At 42.6% G+C, this 17,844-nt stretch overlaps 1 protein-coding gene across 5 annotated transcripts in view; it reads left to right on the forward strand.

Moving 5' to 3' along the window:
• wdhd1 (WD repeat and HMG-box DNA binding protein 1) overlaps positions 1–17,844 on the forward strand; it is a 96,642-nt gene that overhangs the window by 23,643 nt on the left and 55,155 nt on the right. For all 5 annotated transcript variants that reach the window (XM_070879176.1, XM_070879175.1, XM_070879177.1 and 2 more), the window contains exons 8-13: positions 9,560–9,652; positions 10,405–10,511; positions 12,662–12,791; positions 14,445–14,652; positions 15,630–15,799; positions 16,640–16,824. In XM_070879176.1, coding sequence (XP_070735277.1) covers positions 9,560–9,652; positions 10,405–10,511; positions 12,662–12,791; positions 14,445–14,652; positions 15,630–15,799; positions 16,640–16,824 — 893 coding nt within the window. The remainder of the gene's footprint in view (positions 1–9,559; positions 9,653–10,404; positions 10,512–12,661; positions 12,792–14,444; positions 14,653–15,629; positions 15,800–16,639; positions 16,825–17,844) is intronic.

Below are 17,844 nucleotides of genomic sequence, written 5' to 3' on the forward strand. Positions count from 1 at the left end.
AGTCACTGCCTGCCATTCTGAAAAGGACCTGTTTATTCCCACTCTTTGTTTCCTGTCTGCCAACGTCAATACATTACCCCCAATACCATGTGCCTTAATTTTGCACACTAATCTCTTGTATGGGACCTTGTCAAAAGTCCTTTGAAATCCAAATACACCACATCCACTGGTTCTCCCTTATCCACTCTACTAGTTACATCCTCAAAAAACTCTCGAAGATGTGTCAAGCATGATTTCCCTTTCATAAATCCATGCTGACTTGGACTGATCCTGTCACTGCTTTCCAAATGCGCTGCTATTACATCTTTAATAATTGATTCCAGCATTTTCCCCACCACCGATTCCGGCTAACCGGTCTATAATTCCCTGTTTGCTCTCTTCCTCCTTTTTTTAAAAAGTGGGGTTACATTAGCTGCAATCCATAGGAACTGATCCAGACTCCATGGAATGTTGGAAAATGACCACCAATGCATCCACTATTTTTAGGGCCACTTCCTTAAGTACTCTGAGATGCAGACCATCAAGCCCTGGGGTTTTATTGGCCTTCAGTCCCTTCAATTTCCCTAACACCATTTTCTGTCTGATAAGGATTTCCCTCAGTTCGCCCTTCTCGCTAGACCCTCGGTCCCCTGTATTTTCGGGAGGTTATTTGTGTCTTCCTTAGTGAAGACAGAACCAAAGTAGTTGTTCAATTGGTTTGCCATTTCCTTGTTCCCCATTATGAATTCACCTGATTCTGATTTTCTCTTTACATATCTATAAAAGCTTTTGCAGTCAGTTTTTATGTTACCTGCAAGCTTACACTCATACTCTATTTTCCCCCTCCTAATTAGACCCTTAGTCGTCCTCTGCTGAATTCTAAATTTCTCCCAGTCCTCAGGTTTGTTGCTTTTTCCGGCCAATTTATATGCCTCGTCCTTGGATTTAACACTTTCCCTAATTTCCCTTGTTAGCCACGGTTGAATCACCTTCCCTTTTTTATTCTTATGCCACACGGATGTACAATTGTTGTAGTTCATCCATGTGATCTTTAAATGTTTGCCATTGCCTATCCACCGTCAATCCTTTAAGTATCATTCTCCAGTCTATCCTAGCCAATTCACATCTCATACCGTCGAAGTTTCCTTTCTTTACGTTCAGGACCTTGGTCTCTGAATTAGTTGTGTCACTCTCCATCTTAATAAAGAATTCTACCATATTATGGTTTCTCTTCCCCAAGGGGCCCCGCATGACCAGATTGCTAATTAATGTGCTCTCGTTACACAAGACCCAGTCTAAGATGGCCTGCTGCTCTCTAGTTGGTTCCTCGACATATTGGTCTAGAAAACCATCCCGTATACACTCCAGCAAATCCTCTTCCACATTATTGCTACCAGTTTGGTTAGCCCAATCAAAGTCACCCATGATAACTGCTTTACCCTTATTGCACGCATCCCTAATTTCCTGTTTGATGCCATCCCCAACCTCCCTACTACTGTTTGGTGGTCTGTACACAATCCCCACCAATGTTTTCTGCCCTTTGGTGTTTCGCAGCTCTACCCATATAGATTCCACATCATCCAAGCTAATGTCCTTCCTTGCTACTGCGTTTATCTGCTCTTTAACCGGTAACACTGCCCCACCTCCTTTTCCTTCCTGTCTGTCCTTCCTGAATATTGATTACCCCTGGATGTTGAGTTCCCAGCCTTGGTTACTCTGGAGCCATGTCTCTGTAATCCCAATTACATCATACCCGTTAACAGCTATCTGCGCAGTTAATTCATCCACCTTATTACGAATGCTCCTCGCATTGAGACTCTGAGCCTTAAGGCTTGTTTTTTTTAAACACTTTGTCCTTTTAGAACTATGTTGTAATGTGGCCCTTTTTGATTTTTGCCCTTGATTTCTCTGCCCTCCGCTCTTGCTTTTCTCCTTTCTACCTTTTGCTTCTGCCCACTTTTTACTTCCCTCTGTCTCCCTACATAGATTCCCATCCCCCTGCCATTTTAGTTTTAAACCCTCCCCAAAGCACTAGCAAACACTCCGCCTAGGACATCGGTTCTGATCCTGCCCAGGTGCAGACCATCCGGTTTGTACTGGTCCCACCTCCCCCAGAACCAGTTCCGATGTCCCAGGAATTTGAATTCCCTCCCTAGCTCCCTAAATTCAGCTTGTAGGACCTCATCCCGTTTTTTACCGATGTCGTTGGTACCTATATGTACCACGACAGCTGGCTGTTCACCCTCCCCCTTCAGAATGCACTGCAGCCGCTCCGAGACATCCTTGACCCTTGCACCAGGGAGGCAACATACCATCCTGGAGTCTCGTTTGCGGCCGCAGAAACGCCTATCTATTTCCTTTACAATCGAATCCCCTATCACTATAGCTCTCCCACTCTTTTTCCTTCCCTCCTGTGCAACAGAGCCACCCCTGGTGCCTTGGACTTAGCAGCTTCTGCCTTCCCCTGATGAGTCATCTCCCCCAACAGTACCCAAGGTGGTGTATCTGTTTTGGAGGGAGATGAACGCAGCGGACCCCTGTACTACCTTCCTTCCACTGCTCTGCCTGTTGGTCACCCATTCCCTATCTGGCTGTGTAACCTTTATCTGTCGTGTGACCAACTCACTAAACGTGCTATTCACAACATCCTCAGGATTGCGGATGCTCCAGAGTGAGTCCATGTGCAGCTCCAGTGCCGCAGTGCGGTCTGTCTGGAGCTGCAGCTGGATACACTTCCTGCACATGTCCCTGATTGCCCACATGGCAGAGGAGGAGCATGACACGGGTCTGGGCTCTCCTGCCATGACTTAACCCTTGGATTAACTTAATTGGTAACAACGCCAAAGGTTTCTTACTGATAAGAAAAAGAAAAAAGATAAAGGAAAAGAAAAACTACTCGCCAATCAACCAGCCAATCACTTACCCTCTTGGCTGTGATGTCACACTTCGATTACTTTTTACTTCTTTCTTACTTCTGACCCTGCACCAGCTGCGGCTAGCTGCTTCCGAACTGCCGCCGATCTGGAACTGCCGCTGGGCCTTTATGGGCCGCTGCTCGCTCCTCCCCGAACTGCTGCCGACCTGGGACCGCCGCTGGGCCTTTATAGGCCGCTGCTCGCTCCTCGCTGCTCCTCCCCGAGTGGGGATATTTGTTGATGACTGAACAGTGTTCGGTACCATTCGCAACTCCTCAGATAATGAAATAGTCTGTGCCTGCATGCAGCAAAACCCGGACAACATTCAAGCTTGGATGATAGGTGGCAAGTAACATTTGTGCTACACAAGTGCCAGGCAATGACCATCTCCAACAAGAGAAAGTCTAACCACCTCCCTATGACATTCAATGGTATTACCATAGCCAACTCCTCTACCATCAACATCCTGGGGTCACCATTGATCAGAAACTTAACTGGACCAGCCACATAAATACTGTGGCTGCAAGAGCAGGTCAGAGGATGGATATTCTGTGGTGAGCGATTCATCGCCTGACTCCCCAAAGCCTTTCCACCATCTACAAGCACAAGTCACCACTTGCCTTGATGAGTGCACACTCAAGAAGCTTGACACCATCCAGAACAAAGCAGCCAGGTTTATTGGCACCCCATCCACCACTTTAAACATAGAAACATAGAAAATAGGTGCAGGAGCAGGCCATTCGGCCCTTCGAGCCTGCACCACCATTCAGTATGATCATGCAACTTCAGTACCCCACTCCTGCTTTCTCTGCATACCCCCTGATCCCTTTAGCCGTAAGGGCCACATCTAACTCCCTTTTGAATATATCCAATGAACTGTACTCAACAACTTTCTGTGGTAGAGAATTCTATAGCTTCACAATTCTCTGGGTGATAATGTTTCTCCTCATCTCGGTCCTAGATGGCTTACCCCTTATCCTTAGACTGTGACCCCTGGTTCTGGATTTCCCCAACATCGGGAACATTCTTCCTGCATCTAACCTGTCCAATCCTGTCAGAATTTTATATGCTTCTATGAGATCCCCTCTCATTCTTCTAAATTCCAGTGAATATAAGCCTAGTTGATCCAGTCTTTCTTCAGTCAGTCCTGCCATCCCGGGAATCAGTCTGGTGAACCTTCGCTGCACTCCGTCAATAGCAAGAATGTCCTTCCTCAGATTAGGAGACCAAAACTGCACACGACACTCAAGGTGTGGTCTCACCAAGGCCGTGTACAACTGCAGCAAGACCTCCGAGCAAGTGCAGGACATTCTGAAAAGGGAGGGAGAACAGCCAGTTGTTGTGGTGCACATTGGTACCAACGACATAGGTAAAAAAAGGGATAAGGTCCTACGAGACGAATTTAAGGAGCTAGGAGTTAAATTAAAAAGTAGGACCTCAAAAGTAGTAATCTCGGGATTGCTACCAGTGCCACGTGCAAGTCAGAGTAGGAATCGCAGGATAGCATAGATGAATATGTGTCTTGAGCAATGGTGCAGCTTGGAGGGATTCAAATTCCTGGGGCATTGGAACAGGTTCTGGGGGAGGTGGGACCAGTACAAACCGGACGGTCTGCACTTGGACAGGACCGGAACCAATGTCCTAGGGGGAGTGTTTGCTCGTGCTGTTGGTGAGGAGTTAAACTAATATGGCAGGGGGATGGGAACCAATACAGGGAGGCAGAGGGAAACAAAAAGGAGACAAAAACAAAAGACAGAAAAGAGATGAGTAAAAGTGGAGGGCAGAGAAACCAAAGGCAAGAAACAAAAAGGGCCACTGAATATAAAAGGGCTGCAGGAGGGGTAAAAACTAAAAATCATGGTTTAAAAACTAGGATGAAAACACTCTACCTAAATGCACGCAGCATTAGAAATAAAGTAAATGAGTTGACGGCACAAATCATTACAAATGGGTATGATTTGGTGGCCATTACAGAAACATGGTTGCAAGGTGGCCAAGATTGGGAATTAAACATACAGGGGTATCTGACGATTCAGAAAGATAGGCAAGAAGGGAAAGGAGGTGGGGTAGCTCTGTTAATAAAGGATGATATCAGGGCAGTTGTGAGGGATGATATTGGCTCCAATGAACAAAATGTTGAATCATTGTGGGTGGAGATTAGAGATAGTAAGGGGAAAAAGTCACTGGTCGGCGTAGTTTATAGGCCCCCAAATAATAACTTCATGGTGGGGCGGGCAATAATCAAGGGAATAATGGAGGCATGTGAAAAAGGAACGGCAGTAGCTATGGGGGATTTTAACCTACATATCGATTGGTCAAATCAAATCGCAGGGGGTAGCCTGGAGGAGGAATTCATAGAATGCATACGGGATTGTTTCTTAGAACAGTATGTAACAGAGCCTACAAGGGAACAAGCCATTTTGGATCTGGTCCTGTGTAACGAGACAGGAAAAATAAACGATCTCCTCGTAAAAGATCCTCTCGGAATGAGTGATCACAATATGGTTGAATTTGTAATACAGATTGAAGATGAGGAAGTTGCGTCAGAAACGAGCGTACTATGCTTAAACAAAGGGGACTACAGTGGGATGAGGGCAGAGTTGGCTAAAGTAGACTGGAAACAAGGACTAAACGGTGGCACAATTGAGGAACAGTGGAGGACTTTTAAGGAGCTCTTTCATAATGCGCAACAAAAATATATTCCAGTGAAAAAGAAGGGCGGCAAGAGAAGAGATAACCAGCCGTGGATAACCAAGGAAATAAAGGAAAGTATCAAACCAAAGACCAATGTGTATAAGGTGGCCAAGGTTAGTGGGAAACTAGAGGATTGGGAAAATTTTAAGCAACAGCAAAGAATGACTAAAAAAGCAATAAAGAAAGGGAAGATAGATTACGAAGGTAAACTTGCGCAAAACATAAAAACAGATAGTAAAAGCTTTTACAGATATAGAAAATGGAAAAGAGTGACTAAAGTAAATGTTGGTCTCTTCGAAGATGAAAAGGGGGATTTAATAATGGGAAATGTGGAAATGGCTGAGACCTTAAACAATTATTTTGCTTCCGTCTTCACAGTGGAAGACACAAAAACCATGCCAAAAATTGCTGGTCATAGGAATGTGGGAAGGGAGGACCTTGAGATGATCACTATCACTAGGGAGGTAGTGCTGGACAGACTAATGGGACTGAAGGTAGACAAGTCCCCTGGTCCTGATGAAATGCATCCCAGGGCATTAAAGGAGATGGCGGAAGTTATAGCAGATGCATTTGTTATAATCTACCAAAATTCTCTGGACTCTGGGGTGGTACCAGCGGATTGGAGAGCAGCTAATGTAACGCCTCTGTTTAAAAAAGGGGGCAGGTAACTATAGGCCGGTTAGTTTAACATCTGTAGTGGGGAAAATGCTTGAAACTATCATTAAGGAAGAAATAGCGGGACATCTGGATAGGAATAGTGCAATCAAGCAGACGCAGCATGGATTCATGAAAGGGAAATCATGTTTAACTAACTTACTGGAATTCTTTGAGGATATAATGAGCATGGTGGATAGAGGTGTACCGATGGATGTGGTGTATTTAGATTTCCAAAAGGCATTCGATAAGGTGACACACAAAAGGTTACTGCAGAAGATAAAGGTACACGGAGTCAGAGGAAATGTATTAGCATGGATAGAGAATTGGCTGGCGAACAGAAAGCAGAGAGTCGGGATAAATGGGTCCTTTTTCGGTTGGAAATCAGTGGTTAGTGGTGTGCCACAGGGATCGGTGCTGGGACCACAACTGTTTACAATATACATAGATGACCTAGAAGAGGGGACAGAGTGTAGTGCAACAAAATTTGCAGATGACACTAAGATTAGTGGGAAAGCGGGTTGTGTAGAGGACACAGAGAGGCTGCAAAGAGATTTGGATAGGTTAAGCGAATGGGCTAAGGTTTGGCAGATGGAATACAATGTCGGAAAGTGTGAGGTCATCCACCTTGGGGGAGGGGGGGGGGGGAAACAGTAAATGGGAATATTATTTGAATGGGGAGAAATTACAACATGCTGTGGTGCAGAGGGACCTGGGGGTCCTTGTGCATGAAACTCTTTTTGGAGTTTATCTGAAAACATAAAACATTAATCCGTGCCACCCGATCTGGATGACACACCAGACATTTACAAGGCCCTTTTTTTCCTTTTTTTTTGGGCACTAAAATCAAATTTTTTTTTTTCCAGTGCCCCCTATAAAAAGCACCGGCAATTAAAACAAATTAAACTTTAAAACGTAAAATCCTTGTGCATGAATCCCAAAAGGTTAGTTTGCAGGTGCAGCAGGTAATCAGGAAGGCAAATGGAATGTTGGCCTTCATTGCGAAAGGGATGGAGTACAAAAGCAGGGAGGTGTTGCTGCAACTGTATAAGGTATTGGTAAGGCCGCACCTGGAGTACTGCGTGCAGTTTTGGTCACCTTACTTAAGGAAGGATATACTAGCTTTGGAAGGGGTACAGAGACGATTCACTAGGCTGATTCGAGAAATGAGGGGGTTACCGTATGATAGATTGAGTAGATTGGGTCTTTACTCCTTGGAGTTCAGAAGGATGAGGGGTGATCTTATAGAAACATTTAAAATCAAGAAAGGGATAGACAAGATAGAGGCAGAGAGGTTGTTTCCATTGGTGGGGGAGACTAGAACTAGGGGGCACAGCCTCAAAATACGGAGGAGCCAATTTAAAACCAAGTTGAGAAAGAATTTCTTCTCAGAGGGTTGTGAATCTGTGGAATTCTCTGCCCAAGCAAGCAGTTGAGGCTGGCTCATTGAATGTTTTTAAGTCAACGATAGATAGATTTTTAAGCAACAAGGGAATTAAGGGTTATGGGGAGAGGGCGGGTAAGTGGAGCTGAGTCCACGACCAGATCAGCCATGATCTTATTGAATGGCGGAGCAGGCTCGAGGGGCTAGATGGCCTACTCCTGTTCCTAATTCTTATGTTCTTATGACCTCCCTGCTCCTATACTCAAATCCTCTCGCTATGAAGGCCAACATGCCATTTACTTTCTTATCTGTCTGCTGTACCTGCATGCCTACATTCAATGACTGATTTACCATGACACCCAGGTCTCATTGCACCTTCCCTTTTACTAATCTGTCATCATTCAGATAATCTACCACCTTGTTTTTGCCACCAAAGTGGATAACCTCACATTTATCCACACTATACTGCATTTTCCCACTCACCTAACCTGTCCAAGTCACCCTGCAGCCTCTTAGCATCCTCCTCACAGCTCACACTGCCACCTAGTGTCATCTGCAAACTTGGGGGAGATATTACATTCAATTCCTTCATCTAAATCATTAATATATATTGTAAATAGCTGGGGTCCCGGCACTGAACCTTGCGGTACCCCAATATTCACTGCCTGCCATTCTGAAAAGGACCCGTTTATTCCCACTCTTTGCTTCCTGTCTGCCAACCAGTTCTCTATCCACGTCAATACATTACCCTCAATCCCATGTGCCTTAATTTTGCACACTAATCTCTTGTGTGGGACCTTGTCAAAAACCTTTTGTTAGTCCAAATACACCACACGCACTGGTTCTCCCTCATCCACTCTATTAGTTACATCCTCAAAAAATTCTAGGAGATTTGTCGAGCATGATTTCCCTTTCATAAATCCATGCTGACTTGGACCGATCCTGTCTCTGCTTTCCAAATACGCTGCTATTACATCTTTAATAATTGATTCCAGCATTTTCCCCACTACCGATGTCAGGCTAACCAGTCTATAATTCCCTGTCTTCTATTTCCCTCCTGTACCCTCCAATCCATAGGAACTTATCCAGAGTCCATGGAATGTTGGAATATGACCACCAATGCATCCACTATTTCCAGGGCCACTTTCTTAAGTACTCTGGGATGCAGACTATCAGACCCTGGGGATTTATCGCCCTTCAATCCCATCAAGTTCTCGAACACCATTTCGTGACTAATAAGGGTTTCCCTCAGTTCCTCCTTCTCACTAGGCCCTCGGTCCCCTAGTATTTTCGGGAGGTTATTTGTGTCAGACAGAACCAAAGTATTTGTTCAATTGATCTGCCATTTCCTTGTTCCCCATTATGAATTCACCTGATTCTGACTGCAAGGGACCTACATTCACTCCCTCCAGCACCAGTGCACCGTGGCTGCAGTGTGTACCATCTACAAGATGTACTGCAGAAACCCGGCAAGGCATCTTTGACACCACCTCCCAAACCCACGACCTCTACCACCTAGAAGGACAAGGGCAAAGGTGCATGAGAACACCACCACCTCAAATTCTCCTCAAACTCTCGCACCATCCTGACTTGGAAATAGATCAGTGTTCCTTCATCCTTGCCTATCAGCACAGTGAAAGTACCTTCACCACACGGACTGCAGCAGTTTAAGAAGCCAACTCACCTCCACCTTCTAGAGGGCAGCTAGGGATGGACAATAAATGCTGGCCTTGCCAGTGACACCCACATCCCATGAATGAATTTTAAAAAAAACTGATGACCAGAATAATATGTAAATGTATGTTAAGTTAATAATTGCTGAACAGATTTTGGTAATTACTTTTTGGCAATTAACAGGTTAGTATATAACTTGAATGTTTGATTTCTTCAGTGTAACTCTTTTTGTGTCTTTCTGCTTGATACATACATGTAGCTCCTGGCTGTTCCAGTAGAAAAGGTTGTTAAACTCTATGAAAGGGAAACTTGGGATAATACTGATAACCTTTCAGACTATAGTATTATGACGGTAAGTTTTACTGAAATTTAAAAGAATATTAAGAATTGCATTTAATAATGCAGGATTCATTGAGAAAAACTCTGATAAACAGCATAGAATAGAATTAATGTTTCAAAGATCATAGAAATATTTAAACATAAATAAGTAGGATTTTTTTTAGGTGATAAAATAGTTGATTTGAGAAATGCTCATTTCCCTGTGTTTTAAAGTATTCTTGTAAATTGATTTTAGAAATCATGATTATTTTGGACAACAACAACAACTTGTATTTATATAGCACCTTTAACATAGTAAAATGTCCCACTGAACCACATAAAGAGATATTAGGGCAGATGACCAAAAGCTTGGTCAAAGAGGTAGGTTTTTGAGGAGCATCTTAAAGAAGGAAAGAGAGGTGGAGAGGTTTAGGGAGGCAACTCCAGAGCTTTGGTTCTAGGCAGCTGAAGGCACGGCCACCAATGGTTGAGCGATTAAAATCTGGGATGGTCAAGAGGGCAGAATTAGAGGAGCACCGATATCTGTGGAGGGTTGTGGGACTGGAGGAGATTACAGATGAGGAGGGACAAGGCCAGAATGAGGATTTTAAAATCGGTGTTGCTTAACTGGCAGCCAATGTAGGTCAGCGAGCACACTGATGATGGATGAATGGGAATTGGTGTGAGTTAGGATACAGGCACAAATGCTATTCAAAGGCATAATTAATGTTCATGTATTGTTTGAAAATGTTAAATTTAAAGAATGTTCTCCCTTTTCTTCCTCAGCCATTAAATGTTGTATCATGGTCCCCTTGTGGTGGTTACTTGGCTGCTGGGAGTATTGATGGATCCTTGGTGGTATGGAATGTCCAGACCAGAAAATGTATTGAAAGGTGTAAGATTCATTGTATTGATTTGTGAAACTCTATTATAGTTTGAGTGTATTCATGATGCAACATCTCACTGAACTATGTACAGGATAGCTACGGCCAAAACTTTTAACGTCTTTCTTCAGATTCCCTTATACGCTAATGAGACATCAAAACACTGAGCAACACTTAAACTTAAACACTTAAAACTTTTTTTTAAGAAATAATTTGTCCAATACCTCTGCCTTTTGCTATCCTGTTTACACTTTGGATTGAAAATAATTTATTTTCTTCATATTAATGGATAGAATGTAAACTGAACCATTGCTACTTTGCTTTGGTCGTTTGGAAATTATGTTGGGGCTGAAATTGCGGTTGGAGGCTCGCGGGCAGTTGCCTCCGACCTGAAACATTTCTACGAATTTACCTGGTGATCCGGGAGGAGCCTATGATTCCGGTGGGGAGGCCTTCTCTTCCCGTGCTGCGAAGCGCGCTCCAGAACTCCTGGTTCCCACACAGAAGCTGCAGTCACGTGTGACTGCTCAGCCAATCGGGTACTGTATTCCACAGCTTTCTCATTAATAGCAATGAGAACTCCGTATCTACGAGTTTTCATTGCTATTAATGAAAAAGAAATAAACACGTAATAAAAAATAAAAAACACACCTCACATAATTAAAATTAATTGAAATTAAAGTCAATAAATCTCAGAAAAATTTTTTCCAGAGTTTTTAAAAAGTTTTTTTAATTATGGTTAAAAATAAATGTAACATGGTGGGCAGGGTTTTTAAAAATAATGTGTTTTTTAAATTTCATTTAATTATATTTTTGTATGTTTTTAAGACTCTTACACCTGTAAAAGTAGGCTATACGCCTGCTTTTATCAGGTGCAAGAATTTTGAGGACATTTGCTGGGCAAGATATGGATAAATACCGCGTTCTTGCCCTTGCTAATATCCTCGCTCCCGACATGCGTGAGATCTGTCAAGCTCCAACTTCACAGATTGGAAAAGCCGGTTTTCAGCAAGGCTTTTCCGATGCCTTCCCGGGTCCATAGAAACTTCGTAACAACCCGGGGAGGTCAGGATTTCCAGGCCGTTATAGTATTTTACTACTCAAAACAGGTGTAATATTTTATAATTTAGAAACCATTTTGTTGCCATATTTCTTGAAAATACTGTAAAATAGTCCCAAGTATAGATACTTGCAACTATATGACTATCTTAAGAGTTTAATAACAGCAAATATTATTGCTAAGGTACATAAGAATGGTTGGAGCAAAGGGTTGTGGGACTGAAGGAGATTACAGATGGGGAGGGACAAGGCATAATTTCTTGGTGGTTAAATTGTCTATACCACAGTGACAAGGTATGGGTTTAAGGCACGCTGACTTTCTACAAGGCATTTTTTTCAAGAATGAAGGGGGAGTCGTCAGTTGAATTGCTCCAGGCTATATTTGCATCACTCTTGATAGTGTTTAAGATGTAGTTGCCTGCTTGTTGTCTTGGAACTTGCTGAGCAAACTTAATAACCGAAGGCCGCAAGATAAATATCTTAAAAAGTTGGGGTTGGATTATAAGAACATAAGCGCAGACTTTAGCTCTAGCTTTTAGTCCATGTGAACCATTCACCAATGAGAGGGTGGGCAAGTAACCTTGTCTCTGACCTCCTGTTTTCTTCAGTTGGCTACCAGAGGATATGTGAGAATGGTGGTCTGCTTTCCCCTATCACCTTTGGAAAAGCATTTCATTTATTTGCCACCTTTCCCCAAATAATCTACTGGAAGATGAAGGAACTTGCCCGAAAGTGTAAACTTGTATCCTGGTATTTTCTGGTACTGCACATAGTGCTGCAATGAATTGTGACACTCACTACCGAAACTGAGTTCATTTTTTTTTCTGGCTGAAAATCAGTTGGAGGAACAGCAAGGCACTGAAAAACTTTGTTAATCTAATAGCTCAGCACTTGCTGATCGATCTGCTTCTCTATATACTTAAGTATTTAAGATGTTTGTACTGTAAAATTGTATTATGTCAAATAAATGTAAGCCTTGAAATTTTGCCCCTAAATTCCCTGTGGAATACTGTGGTCATTTCAGAGACAAAACTATCTTTTGTGCAGCATGTCCATTAACTGACCTCCAAAAAATAATACTTGGCAATGTGTTTCCTAAGGTTGCGACATGAGAAGGCTTATCGAATCTGTGCGATGGCATGGCACCCTTCAAAAGGAAATATAGCATATACAGATTCTGAAGGAAATCTGGGGCTCCTTGAAGGAGTTTTGTCAGATGCTGACAGCAAGGTGAGCACTAGATGTATGGTATTACAGGTACAGGCATTGTAACCCCCTTTGTAATTCTGTAATTGTCATTGTTCACTATTTCTAGTATACTTTGCAGTAAGCTGCCACAAAGTAGTCACCAGTAATAAATAAAGTTATATGGTCTAATTTATTTGAACTAGTAGTTTTATATTAAAACAATGCATTTTGATTGACATTATTAATTGATATTTGTGTGTGTGTGTGTGTGTGTGTGTCACTCCTGCTGTCTCCCTCTGGTGGAAGAAGATTGTTCAGTGAATTTCCCCCTGTAACAGAAGCGTTTGCTCCACAGTTTATAGCACTGTTGCAAAATTACGCAATCTGTAGTGAGGTTTATGAATTTTATTGTCTGTTGTAGCAAAATTATACAAATTAGAAAAATTGCAGACGACTTAAAATTAGTTCTGTTGAATCCAGTTACATTGGACCTGGACGCCCATTTTTTGCACCACAAAGTGCGCCTAAAAAAACTCACCTATTCTCCGACTCCCTGCAGGTTCTCTGGAGCTCGGCGCGGCGCAGCATGAGTTGTAGGAGGCGGAGCCAGGTCCCTGCGTTGAAAACAGTGCCGGGACCTCTGCACATGCGCGCTACAGTGGGCGCGCATGTGCAGTAGCTCCAGGCGCCCAAAACTGTGGGAGGGACCCGAAGCACGCAGCCCCTAGCCCTGGCCGAATGGCCTTACTGGGGCTATGTGCATAAGGCTCCTCCCACCCGCCCCAACCCCCGCTCCCACCCCAACCCCCGCTCCCCCCCCCCCACCGAGACCCGACGCCACCTACCTGTAAATCCAGCCCGAAGTCTTGGGCCCGGCCGTTCAGCCACCTTCTCTCCCTCCCTTCCCCTCCCTCCTCTCTCTCTCCCCCCTCCCTCCTCTCTCTCTCCCCCCTCCCTCCTCTCTCTCTCCCCCCTCCCTCCTCTCTCTCCCCCCTTCCCTCCCTCTCTCCCCCTTCCTCTCTCCCCCCTCCCTCCCTCTCTCCTCCTCCTCCCCCCCCACCCCTCGCTGTCAGAAACACAGACACTGACAGACAGAGAGTGAGAGACACACACACAGACAGACAGAGATAGAGACACACTGGGGGGGCAGTCCCAGCACGCTGTTGGAGGACTCCCGGTGCTGCAGTCGGTAAGTAGAAAATGTATTATTTATTGATTTTTAAAATTTTTTTAAAATTTTTTTAAAATTTTTTTTGATTGATTTATTGATGTATTTATCATTTATTATTGATGATGGTTCTTTAAACTGAAGTGTTTAATGTTTGTAAACTTCCCTTTTAAACCCCCCCCATTCCCTACACCTGATTTGTAACTTACGCCTGATTTTCTAAAGTGTAGACAAGGTTTTTTCGAACGTACAAAAATCTTCACTTACTCCATTCTAAGTTAGTTTGGAGTAAGTTTTCACTGCCTAAACTTTGAAAACAGGCGTAAGTGGCCGGACACGCCCCCTTTTGAAAAAAAAATTCTGTTCCAAAGTGAAACTGTTCTAACTGACTAGAACTGGAGCAAACTAAATGCCGAGAATTCAAATTTCTAAGATACTCTTATTCTAAACCAGTTGCTCCAAAAAAACAGGAGCAATTCAGGCCGAAACTTGGCCCCTATATATTTATGAAATATGTTTTTGTTCAGGAATTGGCTTACCATTCAGCTGCTTCCACATTTGATGATTTGTTTGATGAAGAGGACAGTGACTTGCCAACAAAAGGCATAAATCTGTCACATCCATCACCAATAAGGCAGCCATTGGTGGATGATGATGATGATGTTGAAGATGACAGTGTGATGGCTATAGTCAACCGATCTAGACATCGAACCATTGAAGATGATAACTCTCACGGTAGGGAGTAAAAATAATTTCTGTATCTGTTCAGTGTTGCAATGGAGGGTGAACTCCTGAGATTGGGTGTTCAGAAACAGTGTTGGGGTTGAATAGAGGGGCCTCTGTCCTATTTGAGTTTCCATCTGTGGGCTCTTTTTGCCTATTTTTATTTTCATTATTCTGTGAAGGATGATTATTTAACTAGTGCAAAAGTGAGAAAATGTCAAGTTGATCTGTTTGGAAAAATTAGGTTGACTTTTTTTTAAACAAATCAGACATTACTTGTGAGCAAAAAATTCTTTTTAAAGAAAAGAAATCCAGCTAGTAAGACCATTCTTACTACATAATTGATTATAATCCCCTTGACTTCATTATTTTAGAGACTCCACTGTATTTAAGTGAGCACCAGTTTTGTTGTAGGAGCATATGTTGTCAGTCTGAAATCAGATTTTTGGTGTGTAAGAAAGGAGCCAAGGTAAATAATGACTATAACATTATGGAGATGTATTTACTGTAGAATAAAAACTTTTCCTTTCAGCCCCGGAAACTGAAGTTCATCTCTGATTGCTGGGCTAAATTTCCCTTTCTGCTAGCTGTAATATACTACGTGAAATGAGTTAGGCAGTTAAAGTCAAATTCCTAGAGGGTGTATGTCCATAGCATGAATCTGAGAATTATTACACAAGCTATCATGATGATTGATAGGATAAGGGAAAGTCTCAGTATTGCAGTGGAGGGTGAACTCCTGAGATTGGGTGTTCAGAAACATCGTTGGGTTGAATAGAAGGGGCAATTGGTTATGCTGTGCCTTGGAATATTTGGTGCAATCCTTAGCACAGATATCATTCACATTAATGAGAGCAAAAATAATCCTCCATTCATTTGAAACTTTAAAATAAAATGTAGTGTTTACATTAATTGTATAACTGGGTGGGGAGAGTGAGACATGAGGACGTTCAAATAACATTTTTGAAGTTTTTATAAATTTGTTTCAGATATTGGATCTCCCGTGCATTTAGGTAAAATGAATGATGATGACGATGACCAAGCTAGTAGTGCACAAGCTGCACCAGTATCTGCAGGATACTCTGGACCAATTCCAACACCGCAGCAAAAGCCTTTTCAGCCTTGTTCCACACCCTCTCACCTCCTGCATCGGTTCATGGTAAGCGCAGGTACCATTGCTTGTAATCTCTTCACACAGCTGCCTTCAGGGTGAAGTATATATTAATGAAACATAATACACATTAGATTTTATTAAAAAAGCCTACCAATTGTCTCAGTGAAGTACTTCAGTGTAGTGATTATGGAGGGAGCTGTTTTAGGAATAGCAAGATCTCAGAAACAGCAATAACATTAGGGAGCATTTAACTTGTTTTTGGTGAGTTGAGAGAGTTGACCAAGAAACTGGGAGAACTCCTTGCTGTGTCAAGTAATCAATAATGTCCGTTGGAATAAGCAGACAAGGCTTCTCTGTTTATCATCTCCGCAGAAGAATGACAGCACCAACAATGCAGCATTCCTGCAGTAAATCATTGGAATATCCACCTAGCTTATGTGCTCATGTCCTGGAATGGGTTTGAACTCTCAACCTTTTGACTCAGAGGTGACAGTACTACCAACTTGGCCAAACCGATGAGAAATACCAATACATATAGCTATCATGTTTTATAATATTTAAGGGGTTTCTTTTTAATAGATCAAGGGCCAGTGGTCTGAGTGAAATAGATTATATTTGATGATACAGCCATGGAGTTTTGAGAGCTAATGTCATACTTGTGTATCAAATGTTAAGAAATTGTTGCAATTCAACTTTAGAGCTGTGTCACAGTTAAAATGTAATATTGTGGTTGTTTGAAATCTATGTTGTCTACCAAATTGATTTTCCTCTGAATAATAGCCTTTATGTTTTTCATCTCATTGCTGGCTTCAAGCACTGTTCGCATTAACTCTGGGTCTCCATATTCCTCCTTTAGTGAACACTTGTATCTGGTTTATTTTTTAGATGTGGAATTCCACTGGTATTATTCGCTGCTACAGTGATGAACAAGATAATGCTATAGATGTAGAATTCCATGATACCTCTGTACATCATGCAATACACTTGAGTAATGTTCTGAATCACACCATGGCTGACTTATCACCGGAAGCAGTGTTACTGGCATGTGAAAAATCTGATGAACTGCCCAGGTAAAAATGCAGAGGGGAGGAGATCTTATTTTTTTTTTTTAATGTTTGAGATTTAGATTGTACTGCACCCCTGAGGGTGGATTAAATGTTTACAGTCGGTGTTTAGCTTATAGCATTAATTTTTTTTAAAAAATGCATTTCTTTCCTTTTTATGGACGTTGTCCAACATGCAGCCTGTGTGCTGAATCTGGCCCATGAACTTGTACCTGGCACATAGTTCCTTTCCTCTGTATGTACACACGAACAACAAAGAGTTCCTTGAGCAGCACAAACTTCCAAGACCTTGAGGCTTAGCGCTGCTGCCTAATTAGTTCAGAATGTTTTGTTCTTTATTGGCACATTTAGACTAATCAGGAATCAGTTTCCAGTTTAAAGCTACTGAAAGGGCTTCCATATTATGAAGTCTCGAGCAGCAGAAAGAGTAGCGGGTGGCAGTTGACCAGGCCAGGCTGTAGAACAGGATGCAGGGGAGCAAACCAGACTAGACTTAGCCAGGCCAGGAAGTACATAAAAGTAAGTGAGATAACATAGAGTCTTTATGTAGCATTTTTTTTCTCCTGCATAGCTGGATTTGGATTTTTTTTGCTTGCGGGTTTGGATTCTGTATATGGGAGCTTAGATTTTCAGCATAGGAAGGTCTTGAATTTTTTGAGTGGGGTTGGTTGTGATTATTTTTGGTGAAAAAAGTTGGATTTTTACTGTGAGGGCTGGGATTATTAGAGTTGGGGGGGGGGGTGGGGGCGGTGGGGGGAGATGTAATCTTGGGCTTTTCGCTGGGGGGTGGGGCAGAAAGGGGCCTTGAATTTAGTCATGCTCAGATGTTGGACATCCCTGCCATTACTTTATTTGTTATTCTTCAGTCAAGAGTGCAGGGAACAGCCTAGTCCTAAGCCTCTCCCAGTGCTGCTTTGAGCTGCACAGAAGTGGCTTGAATTTATTTGCCTTCTCATTTATTTGAATAAGTTTGATTATAAAACTGCATTTTTTGAAATAGATTCCTGAAATAAATTGTTCAATCAT

The sequence above is a fragment of the Pristiophorus japonicus genome, chromosome 4 (genome assembly GCF_044704955.1).
Source record: "Pristiophorus japonicus isolate sPriJap1 chromosome 4, sPriJap1.hap1, whole genome shotgun sequence".
Taxonomy (NCBI): Eukaryota; Metazoa; Chordata; class Chondrichthyes; family Pristiophoridae; genus Pristiophorus; species Pristiophorus japonicus.